The following is a 13,061-nucleotide window of genomic DNA, read 5'->3' on the forward strand; positions in this document are numbered from 1 at the left end:
TGCTTGAATGGCAAGTACTTTACTAAATGAGCAATTTCCAAATCCCAAACACCAATAAATCTTTATCAGTGTTTTGGTTATTTTTCTTGTCACTGGGGCAAACTAATAATTCACAATGGAAATAACTCAGAGCAAGGAGGTTTTAGCTCATTGTTTCATGGCAGAAAAGGCAGAGCAGCTGGGACTAGTCTGGGCCTACATGTGTGAGTTCTTAGGACGTTACCTCACATTTTAGGCCGGCTACCACTCTCCAGGGAGGCTGCTACATTCCTGTGCCTACTAGCCTTGCCTCATGCCCACAAGTTCCACAACTTCTCAAAATAGTGAGACCAGGTTAAGACATATGGGCCTGTGGGGGGTTGATTTTACATTTAATCCAAAACACCAAGCATTCTTAGAATTGTCTTTAAGCATCACAAAACCTTTAATTATTTTGCTTATATTTTAGTTGCTTGATGTTTTTCTAATCTAACAGACAAATGTTCTATGAGGGCAGAAGACAATGTCTTCTTGTTGGCTATTTCAACCTTACCACTTAGCACAAACCACGTTTCTGTAAGGTATACGGGATTTTACTACATATATATGGATAACTACTTAAGTAAAGTTTATTAACAAGGGCTAGTTCTAGAAAGTGAGACCAGGGAAGAGTTAACAGTACATTACTTTTTTATCAATCAATTTTACACATTCTAATTTTTGACAATCAACATGTTAGATCTTTTTAAAAATAGTTCAAGTTAGTTTTAACGAGACATTTCAGATGACTTTCAATATGGTCATAAAAGATTATTTTCTCATTTCACAAATTTAAATGATATAAATATATTAAGTAGTTTTTGTTTTTGTTTTTCTTTAAGTTCTACTTAAAGAATAGCTTCAAAGAAGCTTCGCAAAATCAGTCTTCTTTATTTTCATCTGAGGGGCTATAGAGAACTTTGTGGTTAAAAGCAAGCAAAAACCACTCATACTTAAAATTAAATAAAAAATAAAATCACATCTAACAATAAACTTATACTCTTAAAATAATTACATGAAGTGGAATATTTGAAGTGATAAAAAATTAACAATCACCTAATTTAATTCCTTCATTTTACAGAACACAAAAAGCAAAGAATTTCAGCGCCAGACCCAATTAGTAAGTCAGGAGTAGAGAAAACACTGGCTTTGGATAAACCTGTAATCTTAGACAGTTCCTAGACAGAAGGTGGGTGTGTTGGTACGGGATTAATCCTAGCTAACACTCAGGTAAGACAAAAGGATTGCTGTGAATCTGAGGCCAGCCTGGACTACATAGTGACTTCCAGGACTATCTGGGTTATAAACTGAGAGTCTCAAAAACATAACCAAGAAAGTTCTTAGATACAGTAATCACAATTAAGAGTCAAATTACACCAGTTATCTGGAGTAAAACTTTTCCTAAAGTTATAATTACTAGTAATTAACAAAATAATAAATTAGAATTAACCATTTGATCAACACTAACCTTTACAAGTAATGTTTTAGATTTAAAATATTCCACCAATGACTAATAATTTCTTGCTACTTAGCCAACTTTTAATCATGCCAAGCGATTAGTCATTTTTCCCAGAACTTCTATCACCCAATAGCCTCAGAACTATATGGAATTTTTGACAAATGTTTCAGTCAAATAAAATAATAATAAAAAACCCCAACATAATACTCATAATACTCTGTATGTATCCTTATCTATCATGGCCATGATACCCTAAAAGTCATGTAATGTCTTAGTAAAGTGTGAATTCCCTTTACTACAAACAAGCTTATGCTACTTCCTTTTCATCAACCCTTTCTCCCCACCGCAACAAAAAAAAACCTGCCAATTAATAGACCCGTGGACAGGATATACATCTAAAAAGTTTATTTCTGTTTTTTACATTCAAGAAAATTTGGAGGCTATTTTTAAATTCAAACAAACAGGAAGAAAGGACAATGGAAAGTGAACAATATTTTCTCTCAGGTTTTGCTCCTTTAGCATACCTGAAATGCCCCCCCCCCCCCAAGATATAGTCTCCCTATGTAGTCCGAGGGTGGCCTGGAACTCATAATTTTCTTGCCTGTCTTCCATGTCCTAGGATTACCAGGCATGTGGCCCCAATACCATTCCACTAAGATGCACTAATTTTACTAACAATTAAGAAAATCTTTCAACAGACAACTATTAAAAACAGGCACTAATTTAAAATATCGTAATATAGAAGTAATTCCATTTTATGTTCAATTAAAATTTTTAATTTTAAAAGAGTTTTTAAAACCAGGAGTTGATGCTACCAGACATGGTGGTATACAATAAAATCCCAGCACCTAGAAGGCCGATGACAGTGAGCTCACTGCTAACCTGACTTACACAGGCAGATATCTCAAAAACAAACCAAAAACCAATACCAACATCAAAAGAAGTAACAACAAAAAGTGTTTCAGTTACTGAAAATGCATAAGATTTTAAATACACATATTTTAAATCATATTTTTATTTCCTAAAATTATTACACTTTGCTTATTTATCTGTGCAAATATGTACATGTGTATGTGTGGACAGGCATAGCATACATATGAAACAATCAGAGAACAACTTGAGGGAGTTAGTTCTCTCCTTCCATGCTATGGGTTCCGGAGATTCAACTCAGATCATCAGGCTTGGTGGCAGGTGCCTTTCTTGCCAGCTTCATCTTACATTTTAAAAGTTTTGATTATGAAAATATTGAAACAATACTTCTCAAAGTCTACCTCCTAATTCAGTAAGAAATTGTGTTTCTTAATGCCATGACATAAAATACCTCACATCTGAACATCAAGAGCACTTCACTGGCTTCCTCCACTGTGCTGCTCCTGGGAAGGATGCACTAACAGTGCATCTGCAGTTTCTACTTCTTCCCGACAGTTTCCAGAGTTGCAGCACATTTCCTCCTAGATCTGTCTTTCTGCTCCCATCCTTGTGTTTTTCTCCTTTTATTTCTCTTTTCCTTTAGTCTGCTCCAATGTTTCCCTTTAAAAGGTCTTAAGTGGGGTGTGTCCATTCACCGAGACAATGGGACTGACCTAATGGGAGCTCACCAAGGCCAACTGGACTGGGACTGATGGAGCATGTGATCAAACCGGACTCTGAACGTGGCTGACGAGGAGGGCTGACTGAGAAGCCAAGGACAATGGCACTGGGTTTTGATTCTACTGTATGTACTGGCTTTGTGGGAACCTGGTCTGTTTGGATGCTCACCTTCCTAGACCTGGATGGAGGGGGGAGGAACTTGACTTCCCATAGGGCAGGGAACCCTGACTGCTCCTTGGACTGGAGAGGGAAGGGGAGGAGGGGGAGGGGGAGGGGAAGGGAAATGGGAGGAGGGGAGGAGGTTAAAATTTGTAAAATTATATAATTTAATAAAAAAAGAAAAAAGGTCTTAAGTGAGAAATAACTTACATCACAAACTATTAAACATTTGTAGTGTAGTCTGGTAGCTGGCAAACTTTTCTATAAAAGGCAAGAGAATATTTTAGGTTTTACAGGCCATTTGATCTCTATCTAAACTACCAATTTTTGTCATTATAGTATGAAATGACCACAAACAAGAAACAAATAAAGACATAAATAATCTGTCAACAAATGTGTATGTCTATGTTCCAATAAAAAATGCAGGAATTGGATGAATCCAGCCTATGAGGCACACTGTGTCAACCTTAATCTAGTCCATTTTTGAAAATTATCTTTTAAAATATTAATAAATCTGGTAAAAACAAATATCAAAAAATCTACACAAGAAGAATACAAGAAGAGAGGATTTAGAAATTGCTATATAGCCATAATGTATCACTTCTGGAGGTCACAATGCCACTAACTACAAAGGTAGTTATTGGCTCAAAGGAAGCTAATTGTAGAAGGAGGGCCCGCTAATTTTCATCATTCCTCTTTGATGTTATTCAAGTCTCTGCCTATATCCTGCCAAATTAAAGGATATCACTGGGGCCTGCCAGGATCATCTCTACTTTATGCAACACACCATCATTGTCCTCCAAACCTCTCATATGCTTCTCCCAGCTTTCTTTCAAAGTGATGGCCTCTTTTCTAACTACTTGTTATTGTATATATATTTTTTCACATACAAATATATTCCTAATGTTGAGTCCATATAATGCTACTTCTATGTATGTTTTCAGAGCTGACTATTTGGCAGTGGACAACCAATTGATGTACTCTACCCTTGAGAAGACTACCTCTCCTGCTCCCAGCTTTACTCAGTTGCCTATAGTTCTTTGTATAGGGTTGAGACTCATCTAGTATGGGATGCTCATTGGTGTCATTCTTATTCAGTTCATGTTTGGGCAGCTGTTTTGGTGAAATATTTTGGCTATACCTTCTGCTGCTACTAGAAGACACAATCTCACAGCAAACTTCCTGATCCTCTGGTTCTTACAATCTTTCCACTTCCTCTTACACACTGTTCATTGAACACTGGGTGCGAGATTATCTCATTGGACCATTTTTGATTTGCTTTGGTATCTATCTATCTATCTCTCTATCTATCATCTATTTTTTGAGGCAGAGTTTCTCTGTTTAACAGCCCTAGTGGGACTGTTTTTTGCTTTGTTTGTCTATTTATTTATTTACTTATTTGTGGGTTTTCAAGATAGTTTCTCTGTTTAACAGCCTTAGCTGTCCGGGAACTAGCTCTTATAGACCAGGTTGGCCTTGAACTTACAGAGATCTGGGATTAAGGGTGTGCGCTACTACTACCGCCTGGCTTGTTCTGCTATTTTTTTAATTCCACAATTTTCTTATGTTTGGTCTTTAGTGTTTAACCATGATGCATACAGATCATTTTCTTTCACTGTCATCACCATTATTACCATTATCACTTTGGAGTTAAGCTTACAATGGGGTAACTGAGCTTCTTTGGGGGATCTGTGGTTTTATTCTCTCCCTTGTCATCTAGTACTGGTTACTCAACCCAGGGTACCACTCATGCTAGGCAAGTCCTCTACCACTGAGCTACATCCTCTCATCCTGTGATTTTAAAAATCACCATCTTGGACTAGAGAGATAGCTCAGCCATTAAAGGCTAAGGCTCACAATCCCCCCACCAAAATCATAGCTACTGCCTAGTTAACTATTTCCTTTGCTCTGCTTATCTTCTTTGTCCTTAAGACTCACATTTACTTATGCTAGCCTATCTAACTAGAACAAGCCCAGGCAATAATACTCCACAGTTTACCCATGTGCATACTGAAGACTATCTTTGTTGTTCTAAGTTGTGGTGCTTGGGGATAAAGGTGCTATAAAGACTTGAGTGCTCATTTTATATGGATGTAGTTTTTCAACTTAGGCAAATACCAAGGAATAGGATTGTTGGACCATGTTAAGTATGGTATCATTTGGTTTTCAGTTCTTTGTTTGGTTAATTTTGTAGGCTGTAAAATCATGTCTGAGTAGTTTTTAAAAGAAAAGTCTGTAAAGAATGGCAAGTGGGTGGTATACTTTCTAGTATCTTTGCACTAAATTTATATAAAGAAGTAAAAAGTTCTTGAATCTGGTTCTGTTTGCTGTTGTATCTTTCAACACTGAATAGGCTTTTTTCCTTTGCTTTTTTGGAGGAAGGTCTATAAATTTTTCACTGAGTGAAGAACAAAGAATGCAGAGCTATGTTAAGAGTTAGTGTCATTTACACCTTGGCACTGGTATGCCTGTTCTTTGGTCAAACTATCAGAGTGAAGTTTAGCCAACATAGTCAGGGATTGAGTCTGGTATAGATTTAGTTGTTACAGACACCTACTGTATACCACAAGCTTCAAACTGCTCTATAGATAAGACTACCACTGTCATGTGTTCAGAGACAGAAGGCTTCCCCAACTATTCTTTCCATTAGCTATGGAACATTTCTGGACACTATTACAAAAGCAATTTCTCATCATGTTATAACCTTTTTCAAAATAAAGGCTTTCTGCCTTGGTGTTAGTCTCATGGATAAGTAGATGCAATTCTCTGCTGTCCTTGTCCAGTTACAATTTTAGGTAGGCTCGGTGATTCTTTCTATGGCTTCTATGGCAGGCTAAATCTGCTTTGTACTATGCTGATCTTAGGTGGGCATGTTCTTAAATACCACTCTCAAAAGGGCTTCTTGATATCAGTGCCTTCTGGAGCCTAAAACATAAAAAGTAGAGCTTTATCTTCTATCCTTCCCCTCAGTAATAATTTTTTCCCCCTGTGTTCTGAGTTCCTCCCAAGGGCAGAGAGTGTGTAATTTAGTAACAGAGCATTTACCCAGCATGTGCAAGGCCTTACATTTTACATTCAATCTTTAGTATCCTGTATATCTCCCTAGCCCAGGCCCAAGAGGTAGGGGTGTGTGTGTGTGTGTCTGTGTGTGTGACTGAGAGTTTCCCTAACAGAAGGAGTTCAATTTCTAAACTTTCTTCAAAAACATCTGAAATAAGCAGGTTTTTTTGTTATTTTTCCATGAGTTTGAGGCTTACAAAAGGATCCGAGGAAATGTGAGAGGCTTGTGTCTACCTCTCAACAGGACTGAACACCCTCTTTATTTCTAGACCTGAAAGAAAACTTTGATCCTCCTATTCTGGATTTCTTTTCAACTAGAAATACTATGTAGAATACCAGCAAAATTTATCTGAAAGGAAACAAAAGATTCCTTGGTGTCTGGGTCCTCCATATCTTCTAAACTAGTGCATACTTGGCTTTAAAGAATTAGTTAAAATTGAAAGCTCCACCTCCTAATTTCTGGCAGCCATTTCAATCTTTTGTGGTAAGCTAAACTAATTCATATAACCCAACACATAGGCTGTGGGGCAGGGAAAGTTGCCCTACTTGGCTGTTTTATCAACTCAGCTTTCAGATGGGCTAAAGGAGTGTGGATTCTTCAGCATCAGGCTCTCACGCAGTCTCCATTTACATAAAATGGCTCTCAATGTTCAGCAACATACATCCACATAAAGCCTAAGAAAGCGTTAAAACGGTGCTTCTAGACCCACAAACAGGAGTCAATTGCAGCATCTTCATTTTTCTTTCTTTCTTTCTTTTTTTTTTTTTCTCTTCAGATAGGCTCTGTTTGCTGGCAGCAAGCAAAGGCAAGGTTTCTTTAAGAGACAGCTTCCTGGTTTGTGCTGGTAGCACAAAGGGCTTAGTTCTTTTGGGAGGCCCTGCTACTGAGCATTTAAATTGTGTTTGTGAGCAGCATGCTACTAGTTGCTTAATGGAGACACAGACCTGCTGCGTCCCAGGACCTGGGGTGGTGAGCATGGCTTGCAGAGGCAGTGAACATACCTCTGCCATGATGTATAGGGCAGAGCCAACAGGCAAAGCTGCAGTGTTAGTCCTAGTCATGCCCATTTAGCATTTTAAAAAGTGCTCCTGGTCAGAAAACGATCACAGATTCACAGTAAAGACAGATTCAGACAAAAAAAGGCCTCTAAATGAGTAAGTTTGATTAATGTCCATGGGCATAAGACCGATAAGATAAAAGACAGACACAGTCATAAATAAAAAATAATTTAAGAATATTAAGCTGAAGTTCTTAAAGAAAAAAATTGAATAAAAAATCATAATGGGTTCATTTGTATTTTAATAAATAATGCTTGCCTAAAGTTCAAAGAGTAAAACAGCCACACTGATCAGCCTTACAGACCAGTGGTGACACACACCTTTAATCTCAGTAGCCACACTAGTTTGCCATAGAAATTGGGCAGTAGTGGTGCACACCTTTAATCCCAGCACTAGGGAGGAATATAAGACGGGAGGAGACAGGTCTCATACAAAGTATCATTCTGAGATTCCTGGAGACAGGATTGCCATTTTGGACTGAGGTAGAGGTAAGAGTCAGTGGTTGGCTGTTTTGCTTTTCTGACCTTCAGGTTGAGCCCCAATATCTGTCTCTGGGTTTTTATTAATTGTGCTACACTCTCTCCATCTCAAAAACAAATAAGCAGGGGTTGGAGATACATAGCTCAGTGTTAAAAGGACTTACTACTCTTGCAGAGGACCAGGTTCTGTTCCTAAAACCACATCAAGCAGCTCACAACCAACTATAACTCCAGTTCTAGGGGATTTGAAACTTGGCCTGCAAGGGACCATGGTACACGTACAGAAAAGCTTGCACACATGTATACATGTAAATTAATTTTTAAGAAAAAAATGACAAAAATAGGAAACAAACTTAATAAACATGGGACTTAGAACCTTCTAAAAGGCCTATGACTTGCCAGTGCATTGTTAATATGATCATAACAACAAAAAAATTCCCAAAGCCCTTAAATGTTCTCAAAGCCAAAGAAGAAAACATGCTATTAATAAAATTATTATGCCACCAAGCACTTTCAGAGGAAAGCTCCATTAAGATGCTCCTAACACAGTAACCCTTTTATACTGGTGAGATTTATAGTACCAATCACAGACATAAATATGCTGAAGCCCCAATGCTTAGGTAGATGTAAATACACCAGCTATCTGTAAAGTTTACTAAGACAGTCATTGCCTTCGTACTTCAAAACAAAACCATTCATTCAGCTGGTGAGTTTTTTTATTTTACAAACTTGAAAAGCTGCTAAAGTCATTTCCAATGAATGAGAGAAAGGTATAACTACAGAAAGAGGGTGAAAAACGGTTCAAATATTTTAAACCTTTTATAACATTATCTTCAAGTATATTTTAAAATAGCATCTATAAATCCCATATGCTATTTAGTGAAAGGTCAGCAAAGGTGCCAGCTTGTTCAATTAGCTTCCCTGGTTAACTGACAGCTATAAGAGGAACCTGTTGAAACTGTAGTTAAGTGACTTTATTTGACTCGGGCAAAAGATCAGATATTTACAGTGCTACCTTTACCATGCATTCACAAAAAATGCTCAAAATGGAAGAAAAAAAATAAAACAGCTTTAGCTGCTAAAATATGCCCAATGACTACCTCACCAATTTAAGACAGAACTGCTATACAACATCAATTTAGTATGAGAACATAATCACATAAAAAGGTTCAGTGTAATATTGTTCATAAAACAACAACAAAAAGAGGATAAGTTAAATACAACCAAACAGAATAAATTATATAAAACTATGTATATATTCTATCCAACAATGAACAACGTTATTTTGTTAACATGGGAAAATGTCCAATGGAATGATATTGCCAAAAAGACAGGTTATGATATGACATACATTTCTCTATGTGCTCCCATGCACTCCTAGATGGCAAGATTTGGAATTACTGCCTTCCAATTCCCAATTCAAATTTTTCTTCCTTTTTGACAAAATGAAGCTAGGCACCTTTAATGTAATTTTTCCTTTTCTCAGCTGACATACATGTTACACATATCAGCACAGGCAATGGAGACACCAATTATAGAAGAGAGGATTTATTGTTAGCTCTCATGTGCAGGTTATGATAGCCAACATTGTTCCCCAACATACAACCTCTTGAGTGTTTTTGCAGAAAATGCCTCTGGTGAGATATCAACTTATGATCTACTCTCTTCAGACCCTAAAAAGTAAATTAGAAGTTTCAACAGCAAAGCACTATATCTACTTATCTGTTATCTAGGAAACCAGAGCCACATTCTTTCCAATGATGCCCAGATTTCAGCCTTAGGTGAAGGTACCCAGGGGCTACTGCTGCTATTTACAAGAATTCTTTTCTTACTACCTAAATCCTGGTTACTCTCTAGAATTAATAACTCATTACATTAAGCTTTCCCTGCTCAAATTACAGTCGTTTCCTCTGACTCTTGTATCCTTTTCTATTTTTTGAATGTTGACTGAATTTATTTTATATAATAAACAGGTATTTCTTTAATGAGTATCAAAAAAGGCACACTAGTTTTATTTTGGAAAAACAACAAAAAATTAGTGCAAATATTAAGAAGTTTTCCTTATAAGGCAGAAATACAGTTGTGAGAGCAACACAAGTGGGTTCTGATAAACACTTGTGTATGACTCAGTTTTTCTCTTCCTTAATATCAACTTCTTTTTTAACATTATCTGAAAATATATCTCTAAGTAATTTTATGTTTTAATTTCTTTCCTTCCTTCCTTCCTTCCTTCCTTCCTTCCTTCCTTCCTTCCTTCCTTCCTTCTTTCCTTCCTTCCTTCTCTTTTTCTTTCAAGACAGGGTTTCTCTGTGTAGCCCTGGCTATCCTGGAATCACTCTGAAGACCAGGCTGGCCTCAAACTTAGAGATCTGTTTGCCTCTGCCTCCCAAGTGTTGGTATTAAAGGCGTACCACCTGGCTGTTTGTTTGTTTGTTTATTTTTTAAAGATTTATTTATTATGTATACAGTGTTTTGCTGACATGTATACCTGCACACCAGAAGAGGGCACCAGATCTCATTATTGATGGTTGTGAGCCACCGTGTGGTTGCTGGGAATTGAACTCAGGACCTCTGGAAAAGCAGCCAGTGCTCTTAACTGCTGAGCCATCTCTCCAGTCCCTAGTTTGTTTTTTTTTTAAAATGTGTGTGTGTGTGTGTGTCTATGTGTATGAGTGTTTCATCTGAATACAGATATGTGCAGCACATGTGCTTACCAAGGAGACCAGAAGAGGGAATCAGATCTCTTCCAGAACTGGAGTTACAAATGGTTATGAGGCGCCATGTGGGTGCTGGGAATCAAACCTGGGTCTTCTGAAAGAGCAGACAGTGCTCTTACCTGCTGAAGCCCTCGGATTAATTGAAGTGATAGAAACGACTTAAGACTGCTGCTCTTTTTCTTGGAGTTGTGTCACATCTGGGCTTTACCAAGCAAGCTAGCAATCACAAGGCACCCTGGAGTAACAGTGCCTCCAATACCAGCTCCTTCAGCTTGCTGCTACTCCCCTCTTACCATGCTCAAGGATTATCAGCTGGGCTCCAGCTTGTGCATTTCCAACATCATTCTCAGCAATGCATTGATAGAACCCTTCATCTGATTTCACCAGACCCAAAACTTGAAGATTATGTTCCTTCTAAGGAAGAAAAACATACATAAAATTTTATGACCTCACTGATGGAACATGAGTTTAAAATCTCATGAATGTGTTTTCAAGGAGACAGAAGAAATAATGTTCTTAGCATAAACATTATTTTAAAATTTAACAACATGTCAATACTGATAAAAGAAAAATGCTAATTTAACTACAACAAATTGGTTTTTTAATGTTAAATACTCAGAAACTTTTTGTTAACATGAGATTATGCATTTCAGAAACAGAAAATACATCCCCACCAAAAATGAATTACTTATACGATAAATCTGTAAAATGACATTGTCTTTAAAACACTGTAATTATTTCTAAGCTTTTTACTAAGTAAAGATCTTTAGGTATACCAGTAATATTTATTACTAAAACCTAAATAATCCTATTAGTAGAATATTAGATAATGGTACTATTACTAGATAAAAAAAATCTACCATATACCTAATACATACGAAATAAAAAGCATAATTGACAAAGAATTATTAGATACATCTAACATCTTTTTTTTCTCACACTGGGATCTGAGAGACTGATTAGGTTAGCTGGCCAATGAGCCTCTAGAATTCAGTTGTCTCCCTCTCCACAGTGCTGGCATTCCAACACAAAATGCCTTATGTGGGTTTCTCCTGGTGACTGTCCTCAGGCCTTCATGCTTACATGGAAACATTTTACAGACTGAGATCCAGTTCCACATTTAACTTTCTGCACTTACAATTTGCCACAGTTTTGAGACAGCCTCAAGGAGTGACCTAGTGTGGCCTCCTGCCTTTACCTCCTGAGGACTGGAATAAAACACGAGTTATCACCATATTTTGCTTGTACCTACTTCAAGAATTCTTTTAATACATGCAAATTAAGTTAAAAGGCACTATGTGATGATGCACTCACTGTCTAAAAGGGTTTTTGATGTTAGAACTGTTGGCATGGGCTCATTCTTACTTTGAAGGGTATGTGCACTGATTTATAACTTTTTGGTTAGACTTTGTATAGTTTGTTAAATAAATAATTTATGTTTTTCAAAATTATCATCTATCTATACTTCCAGAGAGACCAGGATGGGGTGGCATATTCCTTTATCTCCAGGTAGATCTCTGTGAGTTCCAGACCAATCTGGTGTACATTGTGAGTTCCAGGGCAGCCAGAGCTACAGTGAGACCCAGGGTGGGGTGGGGGTAAGAAAGGGAGGAAGGATGGGGAGGCAATGAGGAACACACACGTATGCACACACTATATTTCTCAAGAAATGCTGATAGTTATTTTCTATTTTGTTATTTGCAGTAATTTGAATGGTATATATAAATATATCTTTTAGTTATATTTAAGACACTTAAAAGGCTTCAGAAATAAAAGTATTTCTTTGAAAAAATACTTACTACAATTTTAAAATAATCACTTGGGATAACCACATCCCCATTCTTGACCCACTTCACAGTTGGAGTTGGCTTCCCAGTGACTTCACATTCAAATACAATATCCATGGATTCGTGAGCATATATGTTAGCAGGTTGTTTCAAGAATTCAGGTGGAGCTTCAAAATATAAAAGAAATTAAAATAAATTAGGTAGCTATTCACATATCAACAAATTTTTAGACCACAGAATTCACAGTATTTACATAGTATTTGTATACTCTATCAAAGTGAATTTTATTCATATTTTGTTAGGTATTCCTAAACGTTTTAAACATTTTGGTGCTGAGGGACATACTGTCACTGGGAGAGGTGACACCCAGACCCATCTGCTGCCTAGGATCATAGTCCTACTATGGCTGGGGTCTGTGCTGCCACGAAAGGCCACATAGATGCCCATGGTTGGGGCTGCAACCTGATGATGTCTAGCAGCCATGCGGCCAACAGAACTATTCCCACCTGAGTGGCCAGAATTCCACTCACCCAGAACCAGAATGTCGTCTAGGCCCAAGCTGCTGCAGAGGGCTATGTTTGGGTCCGTGGTACAGCTGAAGCTGGGTCTGTACTAATATCTACGGCCTGTGTCACCTTAGAAGGCCTTAGGAATCACACGAGATGAAATCGGGGGGTCATGCTAAGTCAGCCACGCCCTTCGCTGGCCCTGGGAAAGCTTGCCTTGTCTCTCA

The 13,061-nt window shown here is 37.5% G+C and overlaps 1 protein-coding gene across 4 annotated transcripts in view; it reads right to left on the reverse strand.

The window, feature by feature from the left end:
• Positions 1-13,061, reverse strand: part of Neo1 (neogenin 1) — a 175,484-nt gene that overhangs the window by 78,320 nt on the left and 84,103 nt on the right. For all 4 annotated transcript variants that reach the window (XM_038322982.1, XM_038322980.1, XM_038322981.1 and 1 more), the window contains exons 6-7: positions 12,341-12,495; positions 10,835-10,955 (exon numbers count right to left, since the gene is read on the reverse strand). In XM_038322982.1, the coding sequence (XP_038178910.1) occupies positions 10,835-10,955; positions 12,341-12,495 (276 nt within the window). The remainder of the gene's footprint in view (positions 1-10,834; positions 10,956-12,340; positions 12,496-13,061) is intronic.

The sequence above is a fragment of the Arvicola amphibius genome, chromosome 3 (assembly GCF_903992535.2).
Source record: "Arvicola amphibius chromosome 3, mArvAmp1.2, whole genome shotgun sequence".
NCBI lineage: Eukaryota > Metazoa > Chordata > Mammalia > Rodentia > Cricetidae > Arvicola > Arvicola amphibius.